This window comes from Centroberyx gerrardi, chromosome 20 (assembly GCF_048128805.1).
Source record: "Centroberyx gerrardi isolate f3 chromosome 20, fCenGer3.hap1.cur.20231027, whole genome shotgun sequence".
Lineage (NCBI taxonomy): Eukaryota > Metazoa > Chordata > Actinopteri > Beryciformes > Berycidae > Centroberyx > Centroberyx gerrardi.
In genome coordinates, this window is record NC_136016.1 from 7071424 (window position 1) to 7098628 (window position 27205).

Below are 27205 nucleotides of genomic sequence, written 5' to 3' on the forward strand. Positions count from 1 at the left end.
GAGTTTTTCACGTTGATGGTTTCAAGGGGAGTAGTTGTAGTCTTCTTCCCGGAGAGTGAAACTGTCCTGGGAAAAAAAAAGTGTCGGGACTGTTTTAGGCTTTTGTAGCGGGAGTCGCAGGAGAAAATAACTTAAGGGACAAGAGATTTACCCGCTTTTCTCTTGGATAGTGGTCTCAAGTTGTCACCATGCCGGTTTTTCACACGAAGACGATAGAAAGTATCCTGGAGCCGGTGGCTCAGCAGATATCCCATCTGGTGATAATGCACGAAGAAGGTGAAGTTGACGGGAAAGCTATCCCAGACCTCACGGCACCGGTGGCTGCCGTGCAGGCGGCCGTCAGCAACCTTGTTCGGGTGAGTGGCTTTCTTCTTTTTCCTTTATTTTACAGGCTACAGTAAAGTCAGGCTAAACTAGGCTACCTGTCGCTCTTTGTCCCACTCCGTCCGCTTCTGAATTCCTTGAATGTTGGAGCTCACACAGGGCCACCTACCACTGTGCGAATGTAGTTCTGCTTTGTTTGTTGAATGAAAGACATTATATATGCGGGCTTTCAAAGTTTCATGAAGTTGTTTCACTCGGGGCAAAGGGCAGTGACGCCCTTTTTCCCTTGGAAATATGCCCTGCCTCCTCTGGAGTCGACTGCCATATCTTGACGTAGGCACTGCTACAATGTATGAGCCAGATGCATCACCTCTACATGTACTGTAGTGTGATGTATCACTTCAGCTCATTGGGAAGGATAGATGTATGGTCAGTGTTCCACTAGTCGTCTTTGGATATTGTTGTGTAGCCTACTACAGCTCAACACAACAGTAATGTTTTCAGGGGCTCCAATCCACTCAACCCTAAAGTATGGCAAAGTCCCCGGCATATAATATAATTTGCATCCAACACTTCCAAACCCACTTCTAAAGACTAAATTGCAGCATGGGGACAAGTGGAGCGATGACTGGCAAGATGTTACTATTTGGTCATTGTGATAAATTATTAGATGTATGTCACCACTTGGACTAAGGTACAGCACATGTCCATAACTTGCCATAGTCAATTTGGTGCCCATGATGTCCCCCCCCCCCCCCCCCCCCCCCCCCCCCCCCCCCACACACACACACACACACACACACACACACACACACGGAGCAATCATCAGTCTTTTGGGCTATTAATTATGCATTTCCTTTTAAAACAGTAAATTACATACACCCTTCTCTGGACCAGAGGCAGATGTGATTTCAAGTAGGCCTATATTTAGAATGAGAAACCTGCAAAACCACAGCAGTGTTCCCCAGAGCCGCATTATAACTGACTGAAACCCATGGCAGGTGAGACACATGATTTACATGACAGTCTAGTCAATGACGGCTAAATATGCCACAAATTGATGCCACGTTTCTTTATCTGTATGTAGGCTATCTGTATGTTTTCCCATCACTGTTTTAAAAGAGACCCTATGATACATAGGAGGAAATGACAATGAGGAAGGCGGTCCCTCATCTCTCAGCCTGCAACACATTGTTAAATAACAAGTTTCTTACTTAGGAAAGGAGAAAAGATATCAGTATGCTGTCAGATGTTGTGGTTTATGTAAATACCCCCTAAAAAACGGAAGCTTAGGCTATTTACGGCAGTGATTCCTCTAAATAGCGACTAGTATGGTAAACTGTCAGCCAGTGCGCTGCTCTCCGTCAGCTTGGTGAAGCAGGGAGTCCCTGACAGTTGTTGGGCGATAATTTTGGACAATTGCTCTGGCGTCTCCTTTCAGCACAGGAATGCTTCATTTAGAATGATTGGTTGCCATTGGCCTACAATTAATTTGTTAGGCTTTACAGTCCAAACTCATTTCAAGCCAGTGGTCTGCATTCTTTGCTTTTTTTGGGTGTTTTTTTTTTCTCAAAAGCCACTCTTGAACTAAAAGACTTTACCCCATTGTGTGTATTGTTCATATGTCCACACCCACCAGACTTCCTTCCTCTGAGGGTGATTACAGAGAGGTGTGCAGAGAGGATGATGGTATTTTTTTCCTCAAAGTTTGACACAAGGACCTGTCAACTAAGCCACACATGATCAGTGTTTTGACTTTGATCACATTGTGAACATGCAAAAATATAATACCTTGCTATTCTTACACGCTATCAGTAACAATGTTTTATGAACATTTAGTTCCACAGTAAAACTTATGAATTGAACCTATGGTAATATAACCACACAATAAGATGAATTACTTTGTTTTGAAATCAGATGTGACTACAATATTGTTACTGAGGAGATCTGCATTGACATTTTAGCAGGGTCGTTTTAATGACACTGATACATACATTTATTGGACTGGGGTTCAGAGGAAGTATGCTGTTCTATTTTGCATCACCTGGGTATTTGCTCTATTTATATTGCAATGTTAAAGAAGACTAGAGGCACAGTAACAACAACCTGTTTTTACTTTTAAGTACTGGATTTTAAGTACTGGATAAAAGTAGACTTGGAAGTACAAACAGGAAGATCTATTTGCACACTGGGTTCATTGCCTGGTGAAGTCATTGTCAGAACATTGCATGCTTGAATCCAGAAATATTAGTGTTGCCGTTGGATTTTATAGGGATACAGTCAGTGCTTTTCAACATGTTAGAACACATGATCATGCCCTAAGCTACAGCAGCCTAGCTGGGGGTGAAATAATCCAAGCACTCCGGACTATCTGAGGAGTGATCAGATGTTTCCAACAGTGGCATAAAGGCGTAACTCTGTAATTATTTCCAGTTGCCCTAGAAACAGTACACCGCGGACAGTGTTATGATTCCTTTGAAATGAAGGGTCAGATGTAAGTTTTAGTGGTTTCAAAACCCCACCGGTTGTTTCTGAGTCATAGATTGCAAAGCTCAAAAGAGAAAAAAATCTTTCTGTGTGGCCGCTATTTTCTGTACGTTGTACTTCCCAGTTATTGATGATACATGAGTGTTCTAGGGAAATATGAGTGTTTTTTTTACTTCTTCTACTGTCTAGATGCTATGGTTTTGACCCATGGACTCTTTATTATTGCCTGCTTGTAATCACAGATACGTGAATTTAAGCTTCCTCCTCTATTGCACTTGTAAGTCATTCTGGGTAAGCGAGTCTGCTAAATGCCTAAAATGTAAATCTGTTTCCTGAAAGTAAATTCTTGTCGAGGAACATCCCAGGCGAGGAAGGGGACGAGGCTCTTTCGGTGTGTGCTATAACTCTTGTCCCTCAAATAGTTCCTCAATGGTCTAATTGCCTTTCTCCAGACATTCTCAGGGCGAGGCTGCGCCAAAGAAAGCCATTCACCTCATTGTCTCTTTCCCCCAGAAAACCACATGCTGCACAGACTTGCAGGCCACAGGCTACCTCAAATGAAATCTGCTGAAGATTTCTTGAGCCAGAAGCCTGAACAGCTTATCAAGGTGGTTTCTAAATGACTTGAAATCTCTGTGTTTTTTTAGATTTAGCTTTCAAGTGACATTTACCAGGGTTGTTATTGTTGTTCAGCTCATTTTCCATCGCAAGAATCTGTCAGTAAAACGGAAGATGAGACTCAAAGTCCTTCTGTCTGAGGAGATCGGTTGAATGCTGGGTTGCTACATCCCTTGTGATAAATCTGCAGACTTGTGAAATATTAATTGCCAAGGGCCTAATCTTATTATTCCAGATGCATGGAGATGAAAAGGGCAGTCTTCGTAATGGGCCAAAATGTTTTAAGCGTAACATGACCGCAAACCATTGTGGGCTATCTTATCTGTGTTATGGGGTTACTGCTGTCCACTTGCACTAGTTGGTCTCATTAAGGTAGTGAAATATGTCTCGTCTAAAGATTGAACCAAAGACCCTAAATGCCAAGACCCTTCACTAACACTCAGTATCGTTGGCTTTCAGTGTTGCCTGATTGAGAGAATGAGCCAGACCTCAATTAAAGATGAATGTCGGGAATGTGAAGAATTCCTAGCAAGCAGGAATGTGTCACGGCTCAGAGGGGGGGTTGATTTGATCCTTTGAATGAACAACTTTAAACACTGAAATATCGGATCAAATTATCGATTAACAAGGCTCCTCTGAGAAAAGCTGTGTTCACAGGACGCTGTTTTGTCCCACAACACTAGCTTCAAAATTAGGTGTTGGACACACACACACACACACACACACACACACACACACATGCAGCATGAAGCTATTAAATCTCTTTCCCAGTGGGACATGGCAAATTGTGGTCACTCTGCTTGTGGGTAGCTAGGTTGTTTGGAGAGATCATCAGTAGCTTGGAACAGTGTCAGAGACCGTGTGTCCAATGCTTTCCCCAAAAACTATGTGTAAAAATGAAAACATACTGGTTCAAAGTGTGAAATCAATCAGAATCTGGGACAAGGTGTGCTTGTGCAAAATGTTTTGAAACCTAAAAGTATGGCATAAAGCTAATAACCAACTAGGTCGCAGGGCTTTAAGACTTTTCACTGCAGATAGGTTACTTTGTCTAGATTGCACATTAAGTGATTCTGACGGTCCAGATATTTTTATATGCCATTTTTCATACTAGGGCTTATAGAATGACAACATGCTGGTCTGTTTCAGTCGTTCTTTTGAGATGACTAAGCAAGGCCTTTTTTAATTCCGGCCTGTTGTATTTCATCATTTTTGCAGTTCCTTTTTATAGGCTTTGGATAAAGAAAAGAATGCCAATGACATAGAGTCTTGGAACGGATGAAGTCTTAGTGTTTGTCCGCCTGCCTTCACAGCCCACAAAGGCAATGTCTGGAGACTGCAAAACCTGTGCCATGTAGAGATGCAGCTGTGTGCAGATCACTTATTGGCTCCGCTAGTCAACATCGTTTGGTTAATAAGCGCTAGCGTCTTCATCTTCTGCAATTTTTGGGAGGTTGCAAAATCCTAGTGTGCTTGTTGCAATAACCAAAGAAATTCAAATACAAGAAGTTGGGCTCCACTTCAGCTTTTGAGCTGTGAGACTTCAGTCATTTCACAGGAAACCTCATCAGACTGCACATATGGAAGTGGTCACCAACCTGTCATCATCAACCTGCTATTCTCTCATCTGCTATTTCTTTAAACTTTGTAAAGGATCACAGCAGAGCAAGCTGGGACACGAGAAAGCATTTAAGAAGTTTAAACTTTGCTGCGCTTAGATTAGTGTTTGATTAAGTCTTGCAGCAATCATTTAAGATCTACTTCTTTAATCTTTTACAGATGGGAAAACAAATGTGTCCATAAACCACTTTGCAGGCAAAGTGCTTTTAGGCTTACAAAAGAAAATGCTTCCTATTACCTGCCTCTCTAGCTTCCTGTAATTTGTCTATGGAAATGATTTCATGCGCTCACCATTTGAATAGAACATTTCAAGGCTGTATTCTGACATTTTGGCGATGATGCATGAGCTAAGGGTTCTGCAAGGCTTGAGTATTCTCTAATGAAAAGAGATAACTTAACAAGGTCCTCAGAAATGCTTTGTTGTCTTAATAATGGATTCATAGCATCTGCATTACTGTACCTCCTTTCTTTCATCAGTCAGATGAAACTTGGACAGGATAGGAGGAGATGGAGGAGGTTGTGTGTTGAATTGATGAGGAAATGCAGGAAGTCAAATCAGGAAGGCCTGGCTGTGGCTGAGGCAGCCAGAGTGGCCTGCAAGAGCTCCAGCAGCTGTTGGCACTGCACAGGAAGGGGAGCTAAAGCTGGAGTTTGAGCCAGGGAAGAGAAACCCTTCTCCCTTAGCAGTGAGAAATTGATGGTTGCAGACCACGACAGGGGAAGCAATGCAGTAAAGGAGTTGGATCTATCAGGAAACCACAAACATGGTTTATAGCCCATTGAATCACCTCTGTTGGGATGGTTGGGTGCTGTGGTTGCCCCTCCCACCCCACATTAAAGGCATTAAAAGTAATCTCTGGTGATCTTAGTTCTCCTAACGATTCTCTTCTCTTGGAAAATGATGACTCGTCTATGACTAGGGGTGTCACGATTCTCCAAATCCATGATTCGATTTGACTTTCGATTTTAAGGTCTCGATTCGATTTTCGATTTAAACATTTTTTTTTTCAGCACTGACAGCTATGCTATCGTTAGACTATTTGTAAAGATCAACAGATCATTGGTTTTATGCCCTGACAACTGTCATTTACATTTTCAAATTCTTCTTTAAAAAGATGGTATCAAGTGTGATATAACTGCCATATTTTTTTTTGGAATGTACCACACTAAGGCCATATGGTCAAATTTTTTCAAAGTTTTTCCATTTAAAAAAACACAACTTTCCCTTTAATTTGGTAGCCTACCAAATACATGGCAAGGCGATTCAGGGCGTCTCCTTACTTTAGTGTCAACATTCACAGTATGACAACAAAACAGATCCTTCCTATCTTGGCTAACGATAAGCTTTCAAAATACATACAAAACCTCCAGCGCTTCAGCCCACACAGTAATAAGACAATAATCAGACAATAATAGTCGCCAAACAAATATGGAAAAAGTCGCCAAACTTATATGGATAAAAGTCGCTGCAACCCGGCCAGTCCTCCTACCGACTCTTCGGCGTACTGCCTCCCGGAAAACAGCGTCTGTCTCCGGCGGTGAGAGCCAGGTAGGTCCCGCTGTTTAGTGAAGGTGATCTTGTGTCTTGTTTTATCAAGCAAGAACAAGCGATTTCGATCAAAAGACTTCAACTCACAATGTCTTCGTAACTTTCCACTACATACGGCGGGTCAGGTTCTGTCTCACAGCACAATCTGACAGCTTCTAGAAGGTTTTAAAAGCGTGACGCTTAGCCGGCGAAGCCATTTTTACGGTGGAGGACGACTAAACCCGGGGAAAATCAAACGTCTCAGTGTCACCAGATATACAGTATTTTCCGGTTCCGGTTCATCGATGACAACTTGAAGTATATATAAAACAAAGCTGATAACTTGATTTTCAGTTTTTGGTACATTTTAAATGATTTAAAAATGACGGGAGCTCTTGGGCGCTATAGTGAAATATAGAATGGCCGCTCTCTAGCAGCTACTCTGTGTCGTCATTGAAATGTTGTTTTTTCTTCAGACAAGTAGGCAGGGGTGGAGAGAAAAAAACACTGGGAGAATCGCGAACCTGCTTGTGATTTCGAAGGTCGAAATCGAATGCTCATTTCGATCGATTTTCGATTTAGAATCAAAATCGTGACACCCCTATCTATGACTAATCTTGTATTGTATCACTCTTCTTTTTAACGGGGGGATTCACACTGAGAGCCCCGCCCCAGTAACACTGTATGAGCTGCTAAGCTGCTGTAATATGAGACAGATAGTTGTGATATATTCTCTCTGGCTACATGGCCTCTTTTGGCACAGCCAAGCAAGCCATTTGATTTGTGTCTTTCGTCACCTTGGACACCCTGTGTGTAGCTACTTCCTGAACCAAATTAATAAACCATGTTTGACACCACTTGACAGTTGCATGATAAAGGCGTTGACCTTCAGTGCAAACTCTATACTGTCATTGTGATTCATTATTAGTCAGAAGCCATCTGATACCTTAGAACAGAGCACTTGCTAGATCTAAGACTATTGATTAATGTTAGCTAATGGAGGGCTGTGCCAGCAATTTGTGCAAGCACGTTTCATCGGATTGCAATGCAAAGTCACTCAGACTGGGAATCCATTTCTGAGCTGCACTTTGAGGCACCAGCGTTCTGTACAGTGTAACATAAGCACTATTATGTGATACTTTCCCATTACACATGAAGGTTCATTTGTAGGACATTGCTAAGGACAGCAGTGATCACGCTTGCTAGAATTTAGCCATCATAGATCTCTGTGGTCACCATGACTAACATTGCATTGTGCAATGGCTGCCCAACATGTGAAAGGCAGGCTGTGTCTTTGCAGCCTTGAGGCTTTGAGAGTGGCCTTTCTTCTCCCGGCAGAGCGATGGGCTGCTGTCAACAAAGCCTAGTCTGTTCCACAGGCCCGGACACTTTATCAAGCTCCTTCACAACGCAGGGTTTCCTCACAGCACTCTTGGCTGGAACAAGGAGTGTCAACGTTTCCACTCCAGACACAAATGGTAAATGAGTTTCCCGGGCCAGCTGTACAACCTTACAGCGTGGTATGTGACAGCATAGTGCAACAATGTCACTGAACCAGTGAAAGGATTTAAAAAATAAGGTGGAGGTGAATTACCTAATGACTGCCCCTCCTTAAAGTTGTTTGATAGGATCTGTTCATGGAGCTAGCTATTTGTGCTGTGGTTTGGGTTGTGGGTATGTTGCCCAATCAGCCCATTGCAAGCATACATTAACAGGGAAAAAAGAGCAGACCAGAGGGCCACTCCCCTGATTAAGAATGAGTTGAAACTTTCAGCTTGGGTCAGTGATGGGATCAGAATTATCTGGTCCGAAAACCTGACAGTGGCTCAAAATAGAGAAGGGGGCCAGCCAGGCGTCATGACACTGCTTGACAACAGCAGTTATAAACTTGGGTCACAGTTCTATTTTTACAGCGAATTGTTTGGATCGTGGCTGTGGACTGTTTTTGAACTTCAGACTGCAGGAAAGGGTTCGGAGGGGAGGAGGAGGAAGACAGAGGGGACTTGTAGACTGAAGTATCAAGAGGCTCATCTTTGCTTGGTGTCAGATACTACTGTGCCTGAAAACATGATGCTTTAGGGAGAATATGACTCAGTGCTTGTGAAATACAGCACAGTGTAGATAGCTTTTTTTGGCCTCCCTATTTTAGGCCTAGACCAAGTAGTCAGATTCCCTCTTCTCTCCTCTATTCAGCCACAGTCCTGTCTGAACTCGCCTTCACCCCATATAGGATGTCAGAGTTGTCTTAACAAATCAGTTCAGAGATTTAACAAGCAAACTGAGATAATTTCCTCTGAGTGAGTAGAACTACAGAAGCCTACACTGTTAAGGTGGCCACTCTAACTTTGTTTACAAAGCTCTTTGGTACCAGATGCTTAACTCATACGTTCATAGTTGAGGGTTAATTTGTAAAAATGAGGAATTGCTTTTGAAGTGCTTTTGGAATTTAAAGCACCCCTCCACAATATTACAGCAGGGCATCAGGCTAGGTAACTGAGGCACACACCCACGCACACACATACACACACTGTAATCAGCTGTTAATTCACATATCCCCCTGAGACACACAGATGCATGGGGCAGTCAAGTAAGGTGTTGGTATCTTGCTCAGTGACACTGTAACAGAGATGGAGACCGGCCGTCACAGGAAGCAAACTGCTGATCTTTTGGTCATGCTGGACCGTTTCTAACAACCAGTCCACCCTGCCATCTGATTTCAGTGGCCAACACAATGCTATAGGCAGTATGCTTGCCTACGGGCTCTGTGGTCAGAGTACAAAGTACCGGTAGTTGCATTTGCAACTTCTTCGGCCTATATATAAGAACTTACAAGGCAGGCCAGCCCTGTTGCTTTCTTAGTGGAAGGCTACTGTTTTCTGTAGTGTTGGCAAGGCTGTAAGGTCTTCCTGTTTTTTCCTCCCCCCTCACTTCTGTTTACTACTCTTTCAGTGTCCTACATCCCTTCCCCTCCACTCCGTGGTCCCACTGCCCTTTAGTTGAACGGGACAGGAACACTTTTGGTTGTTTTTGGCTTTTGTTCATAGCCACTCAGAGGTGGAATGTCATGGTGGCATATGTAGGCTGCCACTTCGGTCTGAGATGGACAGCCTCTGCGAAGCTCCAGTTTTAGCCTGGCACAACCTTTGGCTCTAATTTATAACCACTCAGTTACTCAGAGTCCCTCTGGTCCAATGAAAAGCAAGTGAGGAGGTGTACGTCTGGTCTGCCCCATTACAGGCTCCACGTCAACCATCTGGAATGGCCCTGCTACTGCCTCCAGTTGGACACACTGACGAGCTCTCCTGGAATGCCCACCCAGCATCAACACTACATCACAAATAACCAAATTGCAGCCTACTTTTCTGCCATTCTTATCATTTCATATCTGTTGTCTAAATGGTTTCCAAGTAAACCAAGGCTAGCTTATATCGCCTTGCAGATGCTGTTCCGTAAGCATTCTTATAAAACTGTGTAAACTAAGTTCAAGACCTTATTTTAACACATCGAATATGTTCCAGCGTGCTGATCACTGATGTAATTTTTATTTATGATAATCACGCATCGGGTCAGACGTCTACCTTTCAGGCAGTGATGCCACGCAGTTGACCCAGTCAGTATGATTGTGTCCCTGACTGTCTGAGTGCATGTGATCTACCACCCATGGCAGCTCGATGTGGGTGAATTATGTGTCCCAGCAGAGCTGAGGTCATGGTGGGGGAGGTGAGTCATCTTGGCGTTGCAGGGAGAGGAGGCGTTCAGCTGCTTTACACATTATAGCTGCGCTCAGGCCTGGCTCCCCTCCAACAGCTCCCCTCATGAAACAATGGTTCATCACCGTAGTAGTAACAAAACATGTTCCTAAGAAACTGCATGATTAAAGACCAAACTGCAGAGTTTCTGCCTGGGAGTAGCCAGCCTCTAGGGAAAAAGATGTATGTTGTGGTAACAAAGTATTAACTCATGCTCATGACATGCTATTGATATATAAAACATGCGCTCGAGTTTCATAAAAGCTTGTGAATAGATATAAAATGTTCACCCTTAAGTTTGTATATAGAGCCAGTGCAGCTGCACCAACCCCTTTTCTAAGACACGGTGTGGGAGAGCTCTATGTGTTGACCGATACAAATCCTTACAACTGATTGATTATAACATCCCACAGGTCTGCATATTGACAACGGTATAGCCCAGTTTGCATTATTCTTGTCAATTGTTTTGCTAACAGTAGCACCTTTCATTGCGAGTATTGTCAGTAGGCAATGCCTTGATAACTCATCCCAGGTTTTTACCAGAAATAAAACTTGATTAACAAATCTCTCTCTGTAATCCCTTATCAAAAGCCTAATTAAAATAAACAAATCTTTATTCAACAAAACAATCTTATTAATGAAACAAAGTATATCAATGCAATCAACTAAAATCTACTTATTATGGCAAGTGGGGGAGGCGACATGGCTGATCAGTGGTTAGAATTGATCCCAGGCCTTTTCTGTGTGGAGATTCCATGTTCTAACTGTGTTCACTGGGGTTTCTACAGTCCCAAAACATGCAAGTCAGGTGGATTTGCCCATATGAAACAGAGTGTGATTGTATGTCTATGTGTTTTGGCACTGTGATGGACTGCTGACCTGTCCGGGGTGTTTCCCCGACCTTTGCTCAGTGTATGCTGGGATAGGCTCTAGGGCTGAACAATTAATCAAAATTTTATCGAAATCGCAATATGGCCTACTGCAATTTTCAAATCGCAGGAGGCGCAATATTTGTTAAAGGCGAAATGTGTGTCAAAATACCATTTTAAATTAAATATTGTCGTGCTGCAGAGATGTCCTGGCCTACACAACATATTCTACAGACTTAAGAAAACAGCTTTGTTTGGGACAGATCCCCGCAAAAATCACACCATAATCATTTTAATACGTTTTTCAATGAAAATGAGAATACTGATGTAAAAATTATCATTCCCTCTAATATCGCAAATCATATCGCAATTGCAATATCAGTCAAAATAATCGCAATTAGATATTTTTTCAAAATCGTTCAGCCCTAATAGGCTCCCTGAAAAGGAGATGAGAAAATGGGAAAATGAGAAAATGAATGAATGGCAAGTGGATGTCAGTTTGAAACTTGCTGAATAAGCTAAATTGAAAAGGTACACTAATTTTATTAAATTGTACCCAAAATGTTAATTAATTTGTTGACAATCATATGTGAGTTGTATTTACTGATGAAGAATCTTTGTTTTCCAGGTGGGGAAGGATACTGTCCAAACCACAGAGGACCAGATCATGAAAAGGGACATGCCACCAGCTTTTATCAAGTAAGCGCAGGAAAATCTGCTGAAAAGTGCTCTACTCACACAATGTCAAACCTCTCCAAGTTTCAATGTATTAGATGAAATAATTCTTCTTGAATGTACAACCCACCAGCCTCTCTTTGGCTCTTTCTCTCTCTCTCTTTCTTTATCTGTTGCAGTAATGGCTGTTTGTACCCAAGCAAAGGTCAGACATGGCATGTTAAGTGCCTCTGAGTCTTGCCCTGGTGTAATATAAATACTAGCAAGATACTCTTTGCCCAGGGAAGAGTTCCTTTGCCCCAGAGGAGAAAGGCATCAAACTCATACATATCCTTAAGATCCAATGGCAGCTGCTTTGGGTTAACCCCAACATATGGAGAAGTAGATAGAGATGTAGAGAGGCAGAGATGTGCAGATTTAATCTATGCGTCTGTTTCCCCCATTGAGTCAGCTTCTGTTTACATTTGCTTTGACTTGTTTAATTCACACCATATCAAGCCTCTTTAAGAAATCATTAACTCGTGCCCAGCTGTTGCCTGTTAGTATCACAGTCTTTCACCTACTCTTATTAAATGAAAGGCTACAGTAGAGGGAGGGAGTGGCAGGTCCTGGGAGCCCCACAAGGTCAGGGATGAAACGCATTGGCAGGCGGAGGTCGTCAGGCTCAACACATTTGGCGCCTCGAAGTCACATCGTCACCCTGTCGTCATCCATCAGCACATGTGCTGGAATGTGTCTCCTTCACTAAATATAGTGTCTGTTGGGGTCCGGTTTTAATGCATGGCTGTCTCGTCTCTCGCTAGTGCACGCTGAAGGACACTGTTGGCTGGCTCTGCGAACACACACACACACACACACACACACACATACACGTCAACCCCTTGATGCCATGCACATATATTAGCCTTTAGCCTTCAGGAGACTTGTGCCTTTGGAAGAATGGAAACTGAGCTCTTTTTGTCTGGCCCCTTTACAGTGCTTTTTAGTATGTGGAAAATACTGATAATGTTCCTCTCTTACCCAGGCAACATTTGGCCTGCAGGCAACACTAAGTCAGGATTCTGTGGGAACTGGAACACGTGTCAGTCCTTGGCTTGTTGCCTCTTTCTGTGTGCATTACCCCTGTTCTGATATGCAGGTGGCATGTACGAGGCTGAATCAAAGGACTGAGCCTTCATTTTTGCTCCTCCGAAGTTCACTGATTGAATTGCACTCCTGGAAACAATTATCAAACATCATTTTTCTGTACAAAATGATATAAAAGTCCCTCCTTTGGGATTTGGCCTCCATCAGCTTGCATAGTAGTGTCTGCTTAAAATGTGATGAAGAGCATATGAGAAGTGGAAATGAAGCTAAGTTGTGTTTAGACAGCTCTTGGTTAGCAGCAGTAATGGTATGGCTAGCTACATCCCAATGCTTCCATCTATTGTTGCTGCAGGCAATTAGCCGATTCCATGCGTAATGTCCATCTGGCTTTTGAAGAACTTTGCAGCATGACTTGCTTTGAGCACTTTGTTTTTTTTTACTGGTCTTTAAATCACTCATCCTTTACTTTCCATAGGGTGGAGAATGCCTGCACTAAGCTGGTGCAGGCTGCCTCCATGCTGAAAGCTGATCCATACTCCGTCCCTGCTCGTGATTACCTCATCGATGGCTCCCGGGGCATCCTCTCTGGAACCTCTGACCTGCTCCTGACCTTCGATGAGGCTGAGGTACTTTTTTTTTTTTATATACTCTATTGATACCCGGAAGAGAAATTCTCTTTTCTGCCTGCTAAACAAGAAAGTCAGAACGCAGGGTCTGTTGCAAAACGGAAAAATCCACCCTCTGATACTCTTACACAGCTAGGTATCGTTAATTTGTGATGTTCAATTAATTCCAGGATTTACTTTGTGACAAAGTATTGTAATTTACTGTACTTTTTTGGTGTAACCACTTTATCTCAGCCTGCCTCATGTACTTCTACTTCAGTTTGTGATTTCCTACATTTCCCAGAATGTGGCTGCACCCCTTACTTAATACAATGTAATTGCATTCTGGTCTATTGAGACTACTGTCAGTGGAGACATTGGTATCTCTGCCTCTTCTACCATGGATTTCTCCCTGTATGATTGTCGAACAGTCCAAAATGGCGGCTCTAGAAAGAAGCTCTTTGATTCTGAAGGACTGACACCAACACCTGATGTTTACCGCTATTAAACTCCATTGTAGCTGCGCTGGAAATATCCTGACATGATATCACATTGTCTACCTTTGGTCAGTTATCCACAGGAATAAGAAAGATACAGCACCAAACAACAAAATGGGCCCAGAAAATACATGGTACATCACTAAGCAGTACTTTTAATAGTGTCAAAGTGTTTTAGGGTGGATTTTTCCTAGAACAACATCCTGGAGTGGGTAGGGATTTAGTGTCCTTGCTCACGGACACTTCACTGGGGCAGATGCTTGCTGTCACAGGGGATTGAACCAGGCCCTTGTGGTTGAAGGACAGTCTCCCTACTCCCTACACCAGGCTGCTGCCCTGCTGGTTACTGTAATGGCAGGCATAATGAAACAAGGCAGTTTCAGGGAGCAGTAGGGACAACTCTATGGTTTGCCGTGCATAGACATGGCTGACATGTCCATGTAATTCTCAATTTAAATACTTGACAGTTCATGTATAGGCTATCTAGAGGAAACTCCCTTCATGCAGAAGTCAGTGGGGTATAGATTTTCTCAGTGCTAGGCTTTAAAGATTCTGTGAATTGAGAACACTTCTCAGTTTTCCTTACACACACACCTCCTAAATCTTAAACCAGGCAGGGGTACCATGTATCAGGCCTATCCCTGTTTCCTGTAATGGATGGGGGTTAAAAAAGTGGCGGATCAGCTCTCAGCGAGCGGGACAGCAGGCGTCCCAGCGCTGTCTGCAGCAGTCAGCAGGACTCAGCAGGAGTCATCAGTCAGCGGTGCCATGATGTTTGCCAATGCAGGTCAGGGACAGCTCAGTATAGTGGAGTGGTGATTGGGGGGCTGGGGGTGGGGGTGGGGGCTGTGGAACCAGCAGCACACATAAAGCTGGAGTGAAGCAGGACAAAGAGGCTGGAATGTCAGTAGCCAGCATTATCAGAGCCTAATTAGAGGGGCTGTGAATGAGGGGGTGTTTGCATAATCACTTTTCCCTGGGAATAAAGCATAGTTGTCGAATCAGCTTTTGTTGATGTTTATGTTCTTATTGCCATAGGTTCGCAAAATCATCCGCGTGTGTAAAGGCATCCTTGAGTACCTGACAGTGGCAGAGGTGGTGGAATCTATGGAGGACTTGATCACATACACAAAGAACCTGGGACCAGGTCAGTCTGCTGCTACTATAGCAAGAAATCTTAACATTACAGTATGCTGCGGATCTTTCTGTCCTGGTTGACCAGTCCAGGCTATAAATTGGAGTTTAGCTGATATTATTGTTTCTGCTATGTAAGCACTCCTGTGTGTTTGTTGCCTGTGTCCAGGGATGACGAAGATGGCAAAGATGATAGATGAGCGACAGCAGGAGCTGACTCACCAAGAGCACCGTGTGATGCTGGTGAACTCCATGAACACAGTCAAAGAGCTGCTACCCGTCCTCATCTCAGGTAACCACACACTGCTTTCATATCATATTGCCATTTTGAATGGAAAGGGGATTCTTATGCATTGTGTATTTCAGTGTTTTTACTACATTTTCATGTTTTTTCCCACATTGCTTGTCTGAAATCTGTGGCGCTGTTGTGTCAGATCCTCCATAACTGTCAAAAAAGCTGCTAATGTGCAAAGGAAACATCTAGGCCAGCACAATGTATTTTGAGTCAGCATTATAGAGTGGAAATATCATATTGTACTTGTTTGCCCTCTGCTCTGTTATGGACTTTAGGTATCAAGATCTTTGTGACAACCAAGACATCCGGGAGCCAGGGCGTGGAGGAAGCTTTGAAGAACCGTAACTTCACCTTTGAGAAGATGAGCGCCGAGATAAACGAGATCATCAGGGTGCTGCAGCTCACGTCCTGGGATGAGGATGCCTGGGCCAACAAGGTACGTACAGTAAATTACATGCATATACCTAGGTTTGTCTATGGCTCTCACTCTCAAATGCACACACTCTCACCACATTTTTTTTAAAAACGAAATAGGAAACCACTTTGCACTTTCAGTCGCTCATAATGTTAAACGTTCTTCTTTTTTGCATTTATTATGGGTCACAACTGGAAGCAGTTGATTGTATGAGCAAAGTTTGAATTTTGTCCACTACACTGTGCTCTCACATGCTCCCAGAATGCCTTTGGCAGAAGGCTGCAGGCTGGACAGACCATGATGTGACGTGGTGCTCATTTACTGTTTGGTGTTTTTTTTTTTTTCCCTTCCTTAACAAGGCATGCACTTTGTTTCATCAGTATGGCCTTATTCCAGTTGTGAAAAGCGCTTTTGTTGTATTTTATGCTTACACATAGTAATTTGTTGCTCATTTCAGTTAAAGCAGTTATGCTTTAAGTCTTGTTTCTATGTAGCTGGTTAATCACTTGAATTTTTATTTTTTTGACCCTAAGCTCTTTCCGCTCAGCATGTACTGCTTCTCTCCTGTGTCCCAACACTCTCCAAATGACTCTTTCCTATGCTTCTTTTCTATTTGTTGCCATTTTTGGTTGGTCTTGGTTAGTATGTCCAGTTAAACATTTGTATTTATGTCGTTCTTCCTTTCTTTTTACCATTTCTTTCTCCCTTCACCCCCTGTAGAAGGTAAGCCTTGCCTCTCTCGCCCCTTGGTTGTGCGGCAGCATGTCTGGTAGATGTGTGTGCTGTCTTGTGCCATGTGGTGCCAATGCGTGCTTTTCAGTCGTGAAACAGTTGTGAGGTTAAACTATTGAGTATCTGTTAGTTGAGTGAAATGACGCCATAGGAGTTTGAATATTATAATACTGCTAATGGAACGGTATATTTGAGGAAGTGCTCAGCAAGCTGAATTGCTGAAATGTTGATCTATGCAATTTTTCTTTTCTCTTCGGATTTGTTTTGCATCATGACATAACATTGTATGAACATCTGTGTGCCCTCCACCTATGTTATTTAAACCTCAGTAAATGCATGTCCTTAACTGGTCAAATTATTGACCTGAGTCATGCAATATTGATTTAGGTGTCATTATTGTAAATCCCCTCAGCATTTGTGTGTTTTCCTCACCAGGAAGATCAGGTTTCTCCCACTCCTCCTGATCTGTGCTTGCACTTAATAGCCATCGGAGAAGGGTGCATAGAAAATCTGATATGGATTTTGTTCTATGAATGGCTAATTTTCAGTTTTAATCCCACAGATGGGGGCCAGTAGATAAGGGCCATTTACTCACAAACCTTTTTTCCATGATTACTACATATGCCTTCTCACTTTACATGATCCCCATTACTAATGCCATGTACCACACCCCTCCATTCTATGAGTAATACCCTCCTGTGTGTTTGAGTGTATTACGAGTGTGTGTTTGCGTTTGATATGAGTGTACTGGTCATAGGTCGCTTTCTGTCTGTCTTTCACTTCACCAGCTCCCTCACACTCGCTGGCTTGGTCATTTGCAACATCCCCACAGCTGTTTACTGACAGTACATCAGCAGCACAAGTTTGAACAGTAAACTAATACACCCCCACAGCTCTGGTGACATCACTTCACACCTTTCTACTTCCTTTTTCCTTCTTTTTTTGTCCTTCCTCATACTGCTCTGCGTTGGTCAACACAGTCATTAGTCTTAGCAACTCCTAGTTCTTCAAACAAACATGCTTGTTGTTCTCCTTCGTTTTGACAAGAAAATTAGTGAGGACAGAGCCATGTTTGTTTGTGTATAATTTAAAAAAAACAAAAAACAATCTGAGTTTCTCATATTATGATATGAAACTCCTGATATTATTTGCATACCAGTCAAAGATATTTGGCCAACCAGATGAAATTTGTTTGCTTGCTGCTGTGGAGTATTTCCCTTTGGGTTAGGGTTAGGAATGCCCATATTATGCAAAAGATGCTGAAGATGTAGAGTATAGCATTTCTGTGGAAATCTGATAAGCATTAGGTTCACATGGGCTGAAATTCTGAGAACAGTTACATGTGTTATTTGTATTTCTGTTATTGTACCATGAAAAATAAGCTCACTTAACCACTCAATCATCTCCTCTGGTCTCCCACTTTGCCACATGTCCTGCTTTGTTTTGCAGACTTGGCCAATGAATGGACTCATTGTCAAGTCAACTGCTCTTGGACAGATTGTTGTATTTCCATCCTCCCCGATTGAGATACAATGGACAGTCGTTTGGCTTTTACAACATGACACACTCATTATCGACAGTGGAAAAGAATGATGGAAACAGCATGCGCTAAATGGTTGTGCCTGACAGATGTTAGCAATGCTGCCCATTGAAGTTTCTCTGTGTGTCTTTTATTGGAATACTTTACGGTGGGTTAGATCGCGGCGATGACAAGCACCTGGAGTTTTTCCTGACCATGTAATCAGCTCAGGAAAAACTTTGTGCCCTTGCATAGTGCAATTTCTTAACCATTGTTATAACCTCATCCTTGAAGGAGTGAAAATACACACCGAGCTCACTTTCAATGAGTCATGACCTGATTCCTAAATAGGAATATATTTGTATATCACGCGTTAACCTCATCCAGACATAGATCCATGCCAGAATATATGACGCATTGCTAACTCGCCACAAAATATACTATTCACAGGATTGTTGACTTCAAAAATAATCACATGAAATTCTAAAATATTTCATACTTATACCATGATCTATAAAGAGAACATGGATATATATGAATTAGGGCATCGATCTGCCCCTTTTGTGTTGTTTGGCTGCATTGATTGCCTAAGTTATTCATTTATTCTTTCTTTCAACCTTCCCCCCGACCCCAAGGACACAGAGGCCATGAAGAGGGCTCTGGGGCTCATCGACTCTAAGATGAGCCAGGCCAAGAACTGGCTGAGGGATCCAAATGCTCAACCAGGTAATGAAGAAATGGATCAGTGTCCTGTACCTTAATTTATCCATTCTGCCACTGATCATGTCCTCAGGCTGAGTATCCTGCTTTAGCCAGTCGCTTTATTGATGTGTTCCTGGGCGTGTCTTGTTTTCTAGGGGATGCAGGGGAGCAGGCTATCCGCCAGATCCTGGATGAAGCTGGGAAGGTCGGGGAACTGTGTGCAGGGAAGGAGCGCAGAGATATCTTGGGCACAAGCAGGACTCTGGGTCAGATGACCGACCAGGTTTCTGAGATGCGGGCGAGGTACAGTATGAAAGACGCTTCTTTGTCTGTCTCATATTTCAAGCAACCCACGTGTCTTTTATTTGACATTCCCGTGTTCTGTAACTATGATAGATATGCTTCCTAAATGCCCTAATTTAATTTTCATTGGGTAATTTGATTCGGAAATGCTCCCTTGTACAGTAGCATCAATTTCCACCCTAAAAGGGGGCGAGTGAAAGGTGGTAAGCATATTAGAGGGGATTATGGTGTGTAAGCGTGGAAGTGATATCCTTCCGATATAAAATCTGTCTGTCGCCAGGGACCTTGAGTCACGCTACATTAAAAGCAGCTGTCTGGTATTAATCCATAATCTACTTTAACCCCTGCTTGAATTACGTCTTTGAAAACTGAGAGATGCCTCTGAGCCTTGTCTGGAAATGGAGGCATTAAGTTAGGAAAAACTATTCTTAACAGGAGGACCAAAAGGCGTCCCAGAGCACTTGAGTAAATAGGCACAAGACGAGTGTGGACACACACGCACACACACACATAGGCTTTAAAGGCGAAGCAATGGTGCAACTTATGGTATTCACAATGTCTTCTTTATCCATCCCAGAGGTCAGGGGGCATCCCCGGCTGCCATGCAGAAGGCCCAGCAGGTTTCTCAGGGGCTGGACGTGCTCACAGGCAAGGTGGAAAATGCTGCCCGCAAGCTGGAGGCCATGACTAACTCCAAGCAGGCCATTGCCAAGAGGATTGATGCTGCGCAGGTGAACTCTCTGCCATATCCATATCCAGTCGATGACCATAATACAATTTGACCCTTATTTGAAACTGCATGGTTCATAAAGGGTGGAATTAAACTTGAAGATGGCTGAAACTTCTGGTCATGTCAGTGCAGTTGATAGTGTTTTGAGTGTTCCTCTTGTTTCATGCCCCTGCAGAACTGGCTGGCAGACCCCAATGGTGGCCCAGAGGGAGAGGAGAATATCAAGGCCCTCCTTGTTGAGGGTAAGAAGATTGCGGACATGTGTGAGGACCCCAAAGAAAGAGAGGACATCTTGCGCTCTATTGGAGAGATCGCTGCCCTCACTGCCAAGCTCTCTGACCTCAGAAGACAGTAAGTGACTGACCGTTGGAAATATTAGTCAAACTGACCATATTTACTCTTTAAGTGAGGCTGGGCATGGACAGACCTTATTTCAGATATAGGTTCATGAACACTTCAGAGCTGCACTGCTAGGCATTTGACTTGTGTCATTTGACGTGTTTTTCACTCTTCATAGGGGTAAAGGTGATACCCCAGAGGCCAGAGCTTTGGCTAAACAGATCGCCACAGCTCTCCAGAACCTGCAGTCCAAGACCAACAAAGCAGTGGCCAACAGCAGGCCTGCAAAGGCAGCTGTTCATCTGGAGGGAAAGATTGAACAGGCCCAGCGCTGGATTGACAATCCCACCATGGATGACAGCGGTGTGGGTGAGTCTGGCCACCATCCTCCCCACCTCCCATGTCTCTCTATCTTTCTTTCACACACACTTAGTCACATTCCTTCCGTTCCTCTTGTGGTTGAATTGCAGGCCAGACACTTTGTGTACAAGTCGGCTTTACTTTCTACTGTTACTCTACATTCCGCAATGCTCACCCAACCCAGTAATTTCTCTCCTTGGTTTTGGCTTGTCTGCTCCGAGGCCTGGACATCTTCTCACATGTTTACAACAAACCTGGAGGCTTGCTGTTCTAAGAATCGTTGGGTCAGAGACTATACTAGAGAAACACTTACCTCTAAGAAACTATATGAAATGATGTAGAAATTAAGAAAGGCATGGATTGCTTTCCCCTTTCCCCTGTAGCGTTAGTCCAAGTACCTAGTACAATATCAAAACTACCTAAAAAACTACCCTATCAAAATGTTTGCTGAGTATTCAGTTTTGACTGTTAAACATGGGAGCAGAAGACGTTATCGAGGGCTTGGAGCCAAAGGGGCGTAAGTGCGATTTTGGGCGAAAATGAGTATTATATATCAATTGAAAGGTCTCAGTGAGATCTTTTCAGTGGCAAAAGGACACAACTGAAATCATGACCCATAAGTTTTAATTAAACAAAAACTGAAAGCCGTAACAGTAAAAGTAGGGTTTTGTTTGCTGCCAAAAGGGCGTAACTGCACTTACGCCCTTTTGACACCAAGCAAAACCCCACTTTTGACACTGAACAAGCATTGTGGGTAGAGGATTCTAACAGCGCTTAGGTCAACTCAAAATGCATGCTGACGTAAGTAATGCTAGCATGGCAGCATGATCACATCATTTTTAGTATCCTATTCATATCCTAATTCATATTCTAGGTCAATATTAGATTAATGTAAATATGTTAATATTTCCATGAAATACTTAGGCCTATAGATTCAAAATGTTATTTTATAATGTTAGGAGTGTGAACTGGTCAAGATGAGCTCTGATAGTAAGACTGCTGGTAGCTGAAGTTATCACTCAGTGTTATGAGGAGTTTTACAGGTCTTTGAATGTGTCCCAGGACACATCAATAAGTGATATGTCCTGGGACACATACAAAAATGTATTATACTAGCAAAAGAAAAAAAAAGTAGTAGTTTAGAATCAAAAGTAGTTTCTTATGTCTATAGAGGTTTATTAAAAAGGTTTATTAAAAGTTGGTGAAAGTTGCTGAGCATTACTTCAAGATAAAGATATTCATTCTGATCTTGTTTTATATTTCAGTGTTGATTGAAGTGTAATTGCTAGATTTGTATTAAAATTAATGTGTTTTACAATTATTTACTTACATACGCCCATATTCTGCATGGCTGTATTGGGACAATGTTTGTGCCAAAAAGGCGTATTTCACTCTTTTAACATTTTAAAAAAAGTTAACAAATATAATTCAACTTAAACTGTAGCAGTATTGTTTTTATGGTAATGCTCAATCTGACACAAAAAGTTAAAATATTGTGCTTAGTATGTGGTAACGGCAGCTGATCCAAGTTTGATCAAAATTTGTTTTGGCTCTCCTGTAAAATCTACTATAACGCACTTATGCCCCTTTGGCTCCAAGTCCTCGTTATGTTGACGTGAATCTTTACATGCATGTGTATGTTTTTGTGTTTGTGTCCAGGCCAGGCGGCCATCCGCGGGCTGGTGGCAGAGGGCCGCAGGCTGGCCAACGCCCTGCCAGGCCCGTACAGGCAGGAGCTGCTGGGTAAGTGTGAGCAGGTGGAGCAGCTCATGGCCCAGCTGGCAGACCTGGCCGCCCGGGGCGAAGGGGACTCCCCTCAGGCACGTGCCGTGGCTCAGCAGCTCCAGGAGGCCCTGAAAGTAAGACGGCTCACATTCACAGTCACTCTCAGACTTGCAACCCCACTATGATAGGTCAAGATCCACAGATAGGTATAGACAAGCACTCCCCCTGCTGGTTACACATACACTACATGCACTTAGTATGACCACTGTATTCCTACAATATTTATTGTATCAGAAGGTATTGGAGTTCAATAAGATTAACTAGCTCAGTTATTTGATTTATTTGTACAAAGAAAGCTGAATGCAACATGTTTGTATTTTTAAGCTCAATGAGCCACCATGAGTCTGTTGACTTGTTGTAACACCTGCATGTCGCCCCCCCAGGACCTGAAGGGTAAGATGCAGGAGGCGATGACTCAGGAGGTGTCTGACATCTTCAGTGACACCACCACTCCCATCAAGTTACTCGCAGTGGCTGCCACTGCCCCTCTCGACGCCCCCAACAGGGATGAGGTCAGTGACATCATCCCTCATCCATCGCATCATCACTCACCTAACTGTTACTCACTGTGATCTCACTGGAATAAACAAAGTTCGTTTAGTGGTGTTATATTTATTGGCAGGGCATCAGATTATAAATAACAATCCATTTGGATAATTGCTGGTAACTTATCATGTGCAGGTCTTTGAAGAGAGGGCTGGCAACTTTGAAAACCATGCCAATAAGCTTGGCGCCACAGCAGAGAAGGCTGCTGCTGTAGGAACGGCCAACAAGAGCACAGTGGAGGGAATCCAGGCTGCCGTCAAGTCAACAAGGGACTTAACACCACAAGTATGTTAGTTTTATGTTTATATCTGTTTCCGACTGTTTGTCTTTGTCTGCTAATCTGCATCAACATTTTGAGATGTTTAAGTCATAGAGTAATTTCTCTCTCGTTTAGCCAAGTGTTTACCAGTTGTCTGTGGATTGACAGTTAATGGCTAGAATATTTTTAGGTGGTATCTGCTGCTCGTATTCTGCTGAGAAACCCTGGCAACCAAGCTGCATATGAACATTTTGAGACCATGAAGAACCAGTGGATTGACAATGTGGAGAAAATGACAGGTGAGGTGTTGCAAAGATTCTGTAACTGTCTGGCAGCAAATTAGCGTCATCTCATACTTCTCAGTGTAATTCCCTTAGATTAACCTGGCATTGATGTTTAGGTTTGGTGGATGAGGCCATCGATACCAAGTCCCTGCTGGATGCCTCAGAAGAGGCCATCAAGAAGGACCTGGAGAAGTGTCGCGTGGCCATGGCTAACCACCAGCCCCAGATGCTGGTCGCCGGGGCCACCAGCATTGCCCGCAGAGCCAACCGTATCCTCCTGGTGGCCAAACGAGAGGTGGAGAACTCTGAGGATCCCAAGTTCAGGGAGGTGGTGAAGGCTGCATCTGATGAGCTGAGCCAGACCATCTCTCCGATGGTGATGGATGCTAAAGCCGTGGCTGGAAATATCCATGATCCAAGTATGTTTATGTTGCTCGCTAATTTTAAGATTCGGTTTCATATGCAGAGACTGCTCTTGGTCTGCGCTGCAATGTGGAACCTCTTGATTACTAAAGATGCGTTTCTTTTGTGATGGCCAGGTCTTCAGAAGGGCTTTCTGGACTCGGGATACAAGATCCTTGGTGCTGTGGCAAAGGTGAGGGAGGCCTTCCAGCCCCAGGAACCAGACTTCCCACCACCTCCTCCTGAACTGGATCAGCTGCATGTAAGTCCTCAGATCCTGCAGTAAAACGAAACTTTCTGCACCAACCCATGGATTTATAGTGTTACCTACCTACCTACCTACCTACCGACTTTGACTTGTCCCCCCTAGCTTAACGATGAGCCTGCGCCACCCAAACCTCCCCTTCCTGAGGGTGAGGTCCCTCCCCCCAGGCCCCCGCCCCCAGAGGAGAAGGATGAGGAGTTCCCCGAGCAGAAGGCCGGCGAGATGGTGAGCGAGCCCATGATGGTGGCTGCCAGGCAGCTCCACGACGAGGCCCGCAAATGGTCCAGCAAAGTAAGTGAACATGGAAAATACTAACCTAGGCAACTAAGAAATTTAAAATGTAATGGTCCTTTACTTTGACGCCCTATGTCCTGAGATTGATTGTTATGTTCCTGTCATGCTTTTATAGGGTAACGACATCATCGGTGCCGCCAAGAGAATGGCCTTGCTCATGGCTGAAATGTCACGCCTGGTGCGCGGAGGCAGCGGGAACAAGCGTGCCCTCATCCAGTGTGCCAAGGACATCGCTAAGGCTTCTGATGAAGTCACACGTCTGGCCAAGGAGGTAGCCAAGCAGTGTACTGACAAGCGTATCCGGACCAACCTGCTCCAGGTTAGTTAAGCAGCCTTTATCAAAAGCTTTGGCAATGGGTTTTGACTGTGGAAAGAGGATGGATATCATTTTGGTAAAAATGTCACCTCACCATACTTTCTGACCTTGTTTCAGGTGTGTGAGCGCATTCCCACCATCAGCACACAGCTCAAAATCCTGTCCACAGTCAAGGCCACCATGTTGGGTCGTACCAACATTAGTGAGGAAGAGTCAGAGCAGGTGAGCACAATCATTGTTATGGATGTGTCATATCACAGGATTCCCTTCCCTTTCTTAAAATAGCCTCAGATTGGGATTATTCCAATTCACCTTGTTTGATCTTTTTTCATTTATTCCTTTCCAGGCTACAGAGATGTTGGTTCACAACGCTCAGAACCTGATGCAGTCTGTGAAGGAGACGGTCAGGGAGGCCGAGGCAGCTTCCATTAAGATCCGGACAGATGCAGGTTTCACTCTCCACTGGGTCAGAAAGACCCCCTGGTACCAGTAAGAGAAAGGCCAATGCTCCTCTGCCTTATGCTGCTTCAGTCCAGCTGGCCAGGAGGAGAACTGAAGCTTGAGCAGGAGATTGAATGGACAAACATATGCTTTTTCCAAGCTATGATATCAGTGCCCACTAACCCTAACATGGGCGAAATCCGATGATATGCTTTTACTCAACTGGTCCCATGCCCTGTCTGTAACAGTGGCTGTTCTGCTAGAATGTACAAAAGGGGGAGTCAGTGCAAGTTATGGGTTAGATTCTTACTGGGAAATTCTTTTTTTCTAAAGTGTGTAAAAAATATGTTTTAGAGCTTATTTTGACAAATCCCAGGAATATATATATTTTGATTAGAGGTTGGATTTCCTATAATGTCAGGTTGATTGTTTTTGGTCTCCTTTAGACACAGCCCATGATAAGTTAAATTTGAATAGCAAGATTTTCTCAGAAGACATTTTTATATCTTTGTACTGATTATTTTATGTCATTTTTTGCATTCATTCACCTTCGCTAGGACAAGCACACAAACTCACGAGGAGTTGTTACAAGTACAGTATAAGCCTATGCTCAGCTCACACAAAATATATTCAATGGTATTATGTCTGTTTACACTATGCTATATTATCAGAAGTGAAAAAAAAAACACTGTTCCTTATTTTACATTTTGTAATGCAATTGTATCATTGTTTGTTTTCTATTATTAGGAATTCTGCCAAAGACATTCTTCTGCCACGATCTTTTAAACTATGATTGTCTTTCTTGGGTCAGCAATACATGGTTGGGTTTTAAGGGCTAGTTCATTAGACAAGTTAATTAATAACTTCTACCTGCTTAGAGGTGATGGTGGAAACTGCTTGTAAACTTACATTCAACTCACATGTTGCATTGTTGAGATTACATGTAGAGAAAAACAGGCTTACGCTGCAATATGAGGCGTATTGGCTCAAGACCAGCAGTCTTTCTAACCTTATGCGTCTTCAGAGGGACTTGTCTTGCCCATCTGGTTTTTCTGAACACTGCACAGTTGTACGTCTCATGTTGTCTTGTGCACAATCATTGTTGTGAAATATGAATTGCACACACTCCTAGGTAGTCAAGGGAATGGCCTGGGCATAAGAGATGAAGCACAATGTCATCTGAAACCGGTGAAATCCTTATTTTGTGTTGTCTCATTCAACTCATCATGTCTTGATACACTAAACATAATTGGCCACGGGTTGTGGCCACACTAGTTGATGTTTTGAAATGTCTGAAGAAGACCATTGGTGTGAATGTGTCTTTTCTAAGAATCTAATACCCAGATGATGTGCCTTGTGAAAGAAACTTTATTTGCAATATATATATTGTTTTCATTTACAGATGTTTTGTATCATCTGCACAAGGAATCACCAATATTGATTTGTTCAAAACACTTTTGTTGTACATGATTCTTCTATGAAGTTACAACTGCTTCATCAGTTCTAATAAGAGTCAAATCAAGCTCTATGCAAACCCTTACAAATTTTGCTTAACAAAATATGGAAATTATGCAAAACTTATTTGGGTTCAAATAGAGCTAAACCAAGTTCTGCTTAGGCATTGTTCACAATTTTGTAATAAAGCATTTTATAGCACTTCCAGGTGTGTTTGCTCTATTTTTTCTGTTAGGTTTTTCTTCTAATCCATTGAATCCAGGTGACTTGCCTTGTGAAAGAAACTTTCTTTGCTAGATATGTTGTAATTAAACATGGTTTTCAGTTAAGATAATGTTTTGTAACATCTACACAACATATCACAAAATTGATTTGTTGAATACACTAGGTGGGTTTACTTTCCACTACACTCTTGATAGTAATCATCTAATAAATTGTAGGATACTATACCAATATCACAGCAAAATTAGTCTATAGGAATATTATAGTGATACCACAAGAAATAAAAATACCATAAAGTAAAATAAGGTCAATATGAACTCACTATGCAGGACCACAGACACAGCGTATA

The 27205-nt window shown here is 43.0% G+C and overlaps 1 protein-coding gene across 1 annotated transcript; it reads left to right on the forward strand.

Moving 5' to 3' along the window:
- The first annotated feature begins 21 nt into the window (after window positions 1-21).
- vclb (vinculin b) lies at window positions 22-26830 on the forward strand. The gene is made up of 21 exons (XM_071907817.2): window positions 22-356; window positions 11824-11894; window positions 13432-13582; window positions 15097-15205; window positions 15362-15484; window positions 15763-15923; window positions 18789-18879; window positions 19011-19158; window positions 19736-19889; window positions 20064-20239; window positions 20406-20596; window positions 22247-22446; window positions 22756-22884; window positions 23054-23203; window positions 23368-23476; window positions 23578-23880; window positions 24001-24125; window positions 24234-24419; window positions 24538-24741; window positions 24856-24960; window positions 25085-26830. The coding sequence occupies exons 1-21, from the start codon at window positions 189-191 to the stop codon at window positions 25229-25231; spliced, it is 3201 nt and encodes a 1066-aa protein (XP_071763918.1). The 5' UTR covers window positions 22-188; the 3' UTR covers window positions 25232-26830.
- Window positions 26831-27205: the final 375 nt, after the last annotated feature.